The following is a 9,787-nucleotide window of genomic DNA, read 5'->3' as shown; positions in this document are numbered from 1 at the left end:
CAGAGGGATTAATAAAGTTGGAGACCACCCACTGACGTTATTAGAGGACATGCATGTTAAAGTTTATGTTCCATTCTTCATACTCCGGAATATTCTGAGCAAATGATGCTTTAAATTTTTTTTCATAACAAGCGGTTGCCAATGAAGTATGATAAAATAAACCATTGCGATAACCAATGTGGGCATTTAAAATGTTCTTGGAACGAGATACTGACAATCCAATGTACACGCATGGATAATTACTAAAAAAAAAACATAAAAACAAATGCATTTTCTCTTAACATACAACCACAATTACAGTTTTTATTTCAGTGTTGTGGACGATTAAGAGCATCTCATCAGAGAACTTTTTGTGTCTCCCGACCAAACCCTCAAATTGAAGAAGCTCGTGTGTGAACCTTCGTGAGAGACTTGCACGAAACTTGAACAATTTATCATTCATTTAAATGACCGAGCTGATTTTATTGTAGAACATTCTATTTATTTGTTTATTTACATATTTATGCACACTTTAGCGAATGTTCAAACAAAACAGACTTCACTGAACTACAAAAACACGGAGGCAGGCATGAATGGAGAGATTTCGCTTTTTTTTTGTTTGTTTGTTTAATTAATTTCTCCATCATACAGTAAAGCATATTCATGATCGAAATGTACAGTGGAAATGTTTAATCAGCCCTCAAGTTTGTCAATGTCATGACACAGAATGCCTTTAAATTATGGAGTTAGACATGAACCAGAACAAGCAAAGAATCCATCCTTATGGGGACGGGTTAATTCCTCCAGAAATGGCGGATTTTCACACAACCTGAAATACCCACTTCCACCTTGAGCAGCACTATACGATAGACATTTACAGAAAGAGAATTGGGGTTCCCCCCCCCCCCCGCACCCTGAACCCCCAGGGACTATTAAAATATTTTACCCAAAACCCTCCCGTGCACGCCAACAGCACCACCACCACCAGTTTAAATCATTCTGTGCAGCACTTTACGAGTACGTGCAGGTAAAACAAAAAAGCATAGAATTAAAGTATGATGAGGTCACAGCAAATGTGAAGTTTTGGCAAGTCAATGCTTCTTCTACTTCTTCTTCTTCTTGCACAAGTCGCACAAGGATGCAGGGTAGCATCATTGGCTGAAGGCATGACTGTGCCACTGATGCAACACCCTCTGCTGGTTACGGCAGGAATTTGTAATTTGTTCACGGTGCCGACGATAGCTCGCCTACTCTTCACGAAGAACACCGTCGGGAGATTGGACGCCCAGTTTAGCATCGACTTGGGGGACGGCACACAATGATCAATGACCCTGCCTGTGAAACACCGGGATGACAGTTTAGAGATAGCTGGGTCAGGATTCAAGCCCAGGCCTGACAGCTGAGAGGCGAGTGTGCGTACCCCTAGACCAGCCTGCCAGCACAAGTCGAGGCTGACCAATGGCAAAGAAACTGGTTTGCAAAAGCAAAAAAAACCTATAATAGAATAAAAGCAATAAAAAAGATAAAATTGCACACGGAGCCCAATTCACACCCAATAAATCATCGAAGGACTATGCGTGAAGACGAAGGGTCAAAAATTGCAATACTTTTTGCGTACGTAAACGGACCACAAAGCAAAAGCCAGCCGTGCAATGCCAATCATACGTGAAGTGAGATTTTCAGCCAACATTCCTTTAAAAGTGCAGAAACCATAAACCACTCATGAGACTTGAACCTCACCACTCCCCCCCCCCCAAAAAAAGCATTTTCAGTGTTGTGAAAGCAAGTCATCATGACCCTGAACATAGAGTTGAAGACCATGTAGGACCTCACAAGACTTCGAGCTGCTTCCTTGGTAGAGCTTCCACAACTTCTCCTTTCATAAACAGGTCCTGGTGGTCATGGAACAGGGAGTCACCATGGGAGGAGCCAAGGTGATAAAAAAAAAAAGTGTGTCGACTTACTAGTGACGTCATCATCTATTTAAGAGATCCAAATAAAAGTGTTTGCTCCAATTCACCCTTATGACAACCACCACCATCAATCTTTTATCCGAAGGTCGACTGACACGATGTGCGTGGAGCGTACCTGATCGTAAATCACTCGCACAACAAGAGAACAACTTGGACAGGAAGCCACGTCTTCTCCATTTTCCAAATCCTCCTGCAAAAGTGAGAGAAGGCAAGATTTGACAAATTAAAAGTCAGGATTTTGATCACGTGCAGAAAAAGACTGTGCAGCAAAAGTCCGATGCCATGATCACACGCGCACACCTTTTCGACTCCCAGCAACAAAAAGGTAATCACTGAAGCTTTTTGCTTGGACAGGTCATCATGATGTACCATGCTCGACAGAACAATCATGCTGCCGAAGCAATCACCAAGCTACGCTCCTGGATGAGTCGCCACTCTGACTCAGGAAGTTAGAGCAGGAACCTGTAATTTGTTTATGGTGCCGGCGATAGCTCGCCTTCTCTTCGTGAACGTCCACCAACGAATGCCGGCAGACGGGACGCCCGTTTAACGTCCATCCGAGGGACGGCACACACATCGAAGTCTCGCCGTGCCTGCGAAACACCGGGATGGCAGTTTATAGCCGGGTCGGGACTCAAACCCAAGCTGGATGGCTTCGAGGCGAGTGTGTGTACCTCTAGGCCGTCACGTCAGCTCTTTGACAGATCATTTCGCAAAGGAACATTTGCACCGTTATATCAACTCGGATAATTTGTAATACATTTTCCCCGATAATGAGCACAAAACACGAAGCAATTTCACGACACCAGAGGCTGCCACAATATGCTGCAAGTCACAACCCGATGGCTGCAACCCCCCCCCCCCCCCAATTATTCATGGATTCAAGGCAATTTAACCCGAAGAAGATTGCCTCTTGGACCTCCTCAAAAAGCAATGGCTTGTGTTACCAGGTCAGATTAAGGAGCGTTGCCCAAGCACGACGGCGCGATTCACGGTGCAATTAGGTTACTCCGTGATCTGACTGAACGGGTACCGAATGAAACGGGAAACCACGACACCAACATGATCAGCGTTTCTGGCTATTTATTTGCTGAATTGCTTGCATTTATTTATTTTTCATCGGAAGAGGTCCAACTAAACGTACGTGCTTTAACAAAGTTGTTATTTAAATATTCGGTGCTGGTTACATCAACGAAGTAAGGAAAGCCCGGTTGTTAATTGAAGGAAATACATCGAGAGAGCACAAAGAGAATGAAAGGTATGGTGAGGAATTTGAAAAAGAAGATGAAGACAGGAAGGATGTTGAGAGGACTAAAGGGTGGTGAGGGAAGAAAAAATATCTGGGGACGAGGAGGGATCAATAATCCCAACAACTTGTATGAGTGAACGGCCGAGATAGTGACGATGACTGCTTGTGTCGTTGACTGAGCATGGGGTTCAGGTTGGGAGTTCCACGCAGATCAAATTTGTGGTCAGATTGTACACGGTGACGTAACATGCTGTTGTAGCTATGTGGAGTCGTTCCAGGTGCCTGGTGCCAATTCAACAGCGGCCGGAACAGCTGACCGAGTCGAAGACCCCGAGTTGGATCATATATCCAGTCACGATACCGTGCTAACGGGAGTCTCCGAGTCGGATGAGTGTTACGCTAATTGGTACCACACGCCTTTTGCTTTAATTAACGGCCAAGAGACACGCAGCATGGTCTGGGTGCATGGTGTTAATTACTGTTGCCAATTTGTCCTCAACAGACTTTCCATAATTGCCACAGGGATCACAACGACCTATATGCACCCCGAGACCAGGTATGTTTAACAATAATGATGGCACACGGAGGAGGAAACACAAAGAAGCAATAAAACCCCTAAACCTATTACCGATACATGCCCACAAACAGGAATCCATACCTACGTCCTCATTGGGCTCAATCAATCACACAGTACAAGGACAGAGAAATCACAAGACAAACACCGCGCAGTGTCCTGCGGGACACCGCAGGGTGGTCAAGGTCAGGTCCCGACCTCTTTGGGAGGGAACGTGCCCCTGGACTGGGTGGGGAAGGAGAGGGCCTGGCTCTGGGCGGTGGCACAAACGAAGGTCACACCAGTTCTCGCCAAGCCCATTCGTGCTTCTCTCAGCTTCTGCTCGGTGCACCCGCTCTGCAAATCAGCGCCATGTCGCTCCCCTCTCACTCTCCAATGGACTGTGGGCCCATCCGTGGGTGGGGCAAAACCCTTCCTCACCCCACCGAACAGGGCAACTGGTGGTCGGTGTGGCCGTCACGACTTTTCTCACCGAGCTAGCCCCTCAAGGCCGAGGAAAGGCTTAAAAAGAACATGAAGTCAAATTTACAAAGGGTAGAACATCGAATGAAGGCTCAGAGCGATGGTGATTTATAGACACATACATTAGGAGGGGTGGACAACGTCGACAACAAATAACAAAGTGTATCTAATGTTACGACTGCATCACCTAACGTTTACCGCAAGACATTTATTATGTTGATAACTAAACTATTCCTCCTATTCTTCTTCCTCTGCCTCCTCCTCCTCCTTCATATACAGCACAAGGCTGCGGGAAGCATCATTGGCTGAGGGCGTGGCTGTGCCGCTGATGCAGTGCCCCGATTACCAGTACACTGGTACTCATTTTGCTAACCAAAGAAGGATGACAGACTGAGTCAACCCCACCTGGTGTTAATTCAACTAGAACAGGGGCTCAAACTCAGGACCCGAAGATCCCAAGCCAGCCACCCTAACCGCTAAACCAACACCAGGCTTAAACTAAACCAAGCAGTGTTTACCCCAGTAGTCATTTTACAAAAACAATACAGTTACTGATTTGTTACCCTGTCTACAAGATTGCCCTCCTGTTAACCTGAGTTAGACTGAACATAAATACCCCGTCCAATAAATGGCATAGATTAGTCATCGAGACATGAGGCATGACCAGTGTGCTTAAAGGTCCGGTCACACCTTGACGTTTTAGCCAACGTATGCCGATTTTAGAATTTTTTTTTCTAAAACGCTGGCACACGTTGAATACGTTATGGGTAAGTTTTGATAACATTGAGAGCACGCTGGCATACGTCGTAGTACGTTGCCATACGTCGTTGTACGTTGGCTTTAAACGTTGTACTTTTCGGTTGTCCTCAAATTTTTTCATGTTGAAATTTCACGACGTATGCCGGCATATGACTCACACGTTCCGCTACGCTGGCCACAAGTTGTATGCACGGTCTGCGATCGTTGACAGACGTCAACACATGCTACTTGTAAGTTAATCATAAGTTGAGACACGCCGAGGTAATGTTTAGAGTACCCGAAACTTATTTCCTACCTATGATTAACGTGTTGTTGGCACGTTACGCGATCGTTGCCACACATCGACAGACGTTACTTTTAAGTTACTCATAGGCTGAAAGACGTCGGTATAATGGATCGTCCTTGCGTCAGCGTCCACGGCCACGGCCAGGACACTTATTTGCAGCATTCTTCAAACTTTTCTTCGGCATGACGAGGATGTTCACACTTCGATGTCTAGCTTGGCTATGATTCCAATTGTCCATCGGCAGCGTCTATTTAAAATAGTCGAGTTTGAGCGTTTTAACACGTTCAGAAGAAACGTTTCAAATTTCCAAACCCCAGCGTCAAAAAAAACAACAAAAAAAAAAAAAACAAAGGCGAGTGACAGCAATTTAAATCGTTCATTGAAAACAATGAAACTAGCTGAGTGGTACCGTTTAAAAGTCGTTGAGTGTAAAAAAATCCAATTGTTGAGCGCAAGCGTCTACTTTCAATAGTGGTGATGCAGCCATTTAAATCGTTGAGTGGCAGCCTATGAACCTACCCGTGGACACGCGGACGCAAGGACGATCCATCATAACCCACACCCTCCCCCTCACACCCACCTACTACTGCCAACATGAACAAACTACTACTAATACTAATACTAATACTAATACTGATACTGTTACTGCTGACATGGACATCGACTCAAAAAGGACTCGAAAACACTGTTGGGTTCCCCTTTTATGAACACCATTTTTATATACCAATTCCCAAAACCGCTGGGAACACGTCTTTATATGGCAGTTGTAAGCTAGAAACACGTTCATTTTTTACCGGATGACGTCATTGGAATACGTCTACATACATCAATGTGTGTTGGGACTACGTAAAGAATTGGTTCAAAGCACGTCAAACATAAGTTAGAAATAAGTTTCGCGTAAAAAAGACATTACCGTGACGTGTTTCGACTTATGAGTAGCTTATAAGTAGCGTTTGTGGACGTGTGTAAGCGTCCACATATCGTGTGTAAAACTTATCCCCATCGCATGCGGAACGTGTGTCATACGCCGAGTACGTCGTAAAATTTTGAACATGTTCAAAATTTCTTGACGTACTCTACTTACTACGACTTATGATAGTGTATTTAGCGTTCTACTCGCGCATACCAAACTTACCCATACCGTATTCGACGTGCCCCAACGTTTTAGACACACTTTTTGTTACGTCGGCATACGCTGGCAAGATCGCCAAGGTGTGACCGCGATTTTGACCCTTCCATTTCTACGGCAGTTATGATTTGAATCGTTGTGCGTCAGCCTTTTAATAGGCTACGTCACGACATCGTCGGCGATGCGTGCAACGCGCTATGCCTGAGTTAGACTATCGTTGGGCATCGGTTGTGTAGGCCGACAACAGGTTCAGCATTCGTTGGTATAAGTTATCTATAACACAACGAAACGTTCTGTGTAGTTACCAATGCGTTATACATAAGACCAAGTCGCTATGAATACGTCCGAATCTTTAAAAAAAAACATCAAAAGTTCAACGTAAGCCAGCGTTTTACATAAATTTTAACACGTTGCCATCGCTGGCTAAAACGTCAAGGTGTGACCGGGCCTTAAGGCTGAGAAGATGATCTTAGTGGTGAAACAACTGACCTACCTGGAGAAGACACCTCTAATACACGATGAAAAAAATTATTTTAAGGCATGAACGAAGGGCAAGACATGCAAACAACACTGCTCATACACTTCCTCCCAATCCTCTTGTACTTAATACACAACCAGTTCAACAGCATACCTTTACCTATACACCGTCCGGTGAGTCTAGGAAGGGGATGTGTGTGGCACCATTCGTCTGGCACAGACGTACATGAGCACAGTTCTTACACTTACGGCCTGTCGCAGCTCAGTGGGAGCCACCCTGTTCCAATGCTTGCATTTAAACAACAGTTAATAAACACACATATGAGTAAACTAGCCTTCTTGAAACCCTCACAGTCAGTTAGAGCATTGAAAAATCTATTAAAAAAATTTTTGTATACTTTAATGACCGTCAGATGTCAGGATCCTAAGATTCATGTATGTTAAATGCTATCAGCTGAAAAAGCAGTCATATTTCCAGTTTCATTTTTAGATTTTCAGATGTTGTTTAATTTATCTGATATTCGTCATTGGAACTTGGGTTTGAAAAGTTTATTTCAACAGAGAGAGTGAACTTTCCTTTCCAGAACATGTTACAGTTTGGAAATCGATCAAAAATTGGCTGAGTGCCATGTGATGGAGTGAAATTTATCCTAGTTTCACTTTGAATGCCTATTCAGGGATGAAAAAATAAAAGTGCCTGTGCTATTCTGAGAAGTGTGCTGAAAGTGGCTGAGATGAGGCTCATTTTACCAACAATAATCATATCTAATTTTACAAACATTATAGACATCTATGTATAATTCCAGCAGTGTGTGTATGTGTATGTGTATGTGTGTGTGTGTGTGTGTGTGTGTGTGTGTGTGTGTGTGTGTGTGTGTGTGTGTGTGTGTGTGTGTGTGTGTGTGTGTGTGTGTGTGTGTGTGTGTGTGTGTGTGTGTGTGTGTGTGTGTGTGTGTGTGTGTGTGTGTGTGTGTGTGTGTGTGTGTGTGTGTGTGTGTGTATGTGTGCCTGTGACCGCCATTTCTCAACAACCACCGGTCCGATCTGATTGAAACTTGCCAAGAATATTGCCGGGGACACGAGGATGTGCCTTTTCAAGGTTTGATATTGTTACGTCTGAGGGGGGGCGGGGGGGGGGTATGCATTCAAAGGGTAATTAGGATGTTTAATTAGGTATGTCATGCTGTTCAAGTTGTACCAGGATCTCGATGTAATAAGTAGCAATTCAGTGGTGATAAGTTGTCTAGTAAATGTCCATTTCTTCAAGGGGGAAATGATAATTGTCACGTAATTAGATAAGGAGACGGGTTAGGGTAAGTGCGTCTGCGTAAACCCTTTTAGTATTCCCTGGAGGCTTTCCGTGATGTAACAGGACAGTGCTGCGGATGGCTCCGCCCCTTGATCACGATTGGCGGAAGGCGACGGCGGAGGGCTAATAAAATGGCTCGATTGGAAGTGACGAGGACTCGAGGATAAAAAGGTTCTGTTCAGGGAAAAGGGGTGGAAGAAGAAGATCGAAAAAGAAAAACCGTTTTGGTGTAGGCTGTTGGGCTCGGAGCGTGCTCGATTGTTGCGCTGGTTCGTTCCTGGATTCATCGTGTCTCGCGGCCTTGCTGTGCCTCGTGCCTCACCTCGGTTGGCTCTGGGGTTCTGCTGGCTCGGAGTACGGGGTCGAACGGCGGGCGGACCTGCCTCCCTCTCCTGCTCGCAACTTGGCGCCAGAACTGGCTCCCTGGCGGCTGTGAGCGGACTTGGGCGGACACCAGGAGGTCGACAGCACCACGGTGTCTCCTGCCCCTGACGAGCGCAACGCCAGCTCGTCCGGCGCCAATCCAGGGACTGTTGCGCCTACACCACGGGTCAGCCTGACCACCAGGACCAGCTACGTTGTGTGTGTGTGTGTGTGTGTGTGTGTGTGTGTGTGTGTGTGTGTGTGTGTGTGTGTGTGTGTGTGTGTGTGTGTGTGTGTGTGTGTGTGTGTGTGTGTGTGTGTGTGTGTGTGTGTGTGTGTGTGTGTGTGTGTGTGTGTGTGTGTGTACCTGGCACCTTAGAGGGTTTGAGGTTTGTATATCCATTGGAATTGTTTGTGTTTTCCTCACGCCCGAACCCACACCACCATCCCGTCGAATCGCCCCGGATCCCTCCTCTTGCCGAGTCTTATTATTTCTGGTTAGAGAAATAAACATTATTAACTCAGTGAAAAGCGACTCGTGCCACCTTCCTCGTCCCGTTTGCGGTAGAGCGATTAAAACCGCCATCTTTGGGTTATAAAAAATAAACCGCCTCCATCGTTTCGGCTCATTCTACGTTGGCGGGACTGTTCAAGTCCCGTGGACGTCACAATATTAATCGGACGAGCGGTTCCCAAGTTACGGCCATTTTTACCTTCACAAACTTTGTTGCGAAGGTTATGTTTTGATCGCTGTGTATTTATTTATAAATTTGTGAATATGTGTGTTTGTTTGTTTGTTTGTTATTCGCATAACTCCAAAAGTATTGAACTGAATCGCAGCAAATTTGGTGGGATGATTGGTTATTATCCGAGGACCATTTGATTAGATTTTGGGAGCGATCGGGTCAAAGGTCAAGGTCAAGGTCATGAAAAGGTCAAAATCGTCTTTTTACCATAGCGCGGTCAATTTGTATCCAATTTGCATGCAACTCATGCCAAAATGTTCAGAATTCAATGCCCCATCTTGTGATATGTGACATGACACAATGACGTAATAACCCTTATTCGCGGTTGGGAGTCAAAGGTCAGGGGGGGTCATGACATTGCAAAATGTGCGGTTTTAGTCATAACATGGTCAATTCTTATCCGATTTGCATGAAACCAACACCAAAATGTTGACTGTTCTGTTCCCCACACTCTAATACCAATTACAAAATTAAGAGTACA

The 9,787-nt window shown here is 45.1% G+C and overlaps 1 protein-coding gene across 1 annotated transcript in view; it reads right to left on the bottom strand.

Annotated features, from left to right (window-relative positions):
- Positions 1-587: 587 nt before the first annotated feature.
- Positions 588-9,787, bottom strand: part of DPH3 (diphthamide biosynthesis 3) — a 16,311-nt gene continuing 7,111 nt past the window's right edge. Inside the window, exons 2-3 of the mRNA XM_085851002.1 lie at positions 2,068-2,142; positions 588-1,871 (exon numbers count right to left, since the gene is read on the bottom strand). Of these exons, the coding sequence (XP_085707128.1) occupies positions 1,809-1,871; positions 2,068-2,142 (138 nt within the window). The 3' untranslated portion in view covers positions 588-1,808. The remainder of the gene's footprint in view (positions 1,872-2,067; positions 2,143-9,787) is intronic.

The sequence above is a fragment of the Eptatretus burgeri genome, chromosome 13 (genome assembly GCF_056783735.1).
Source record: "Eptatretus burgeri isolate ZD-2024b chromosome 13, Ebu_testis_v1, whole genome shotgun sequence".
Lineage (NCBI taxonomy): Eukaryota > Metazoa > Chordata > Myxini > Myxiniformes > Myxinidae > Eptatretus > Eptatretus burgeri.
This window is presented reverse-complemented; position numbering and strand designations above follow the sequence as displayed.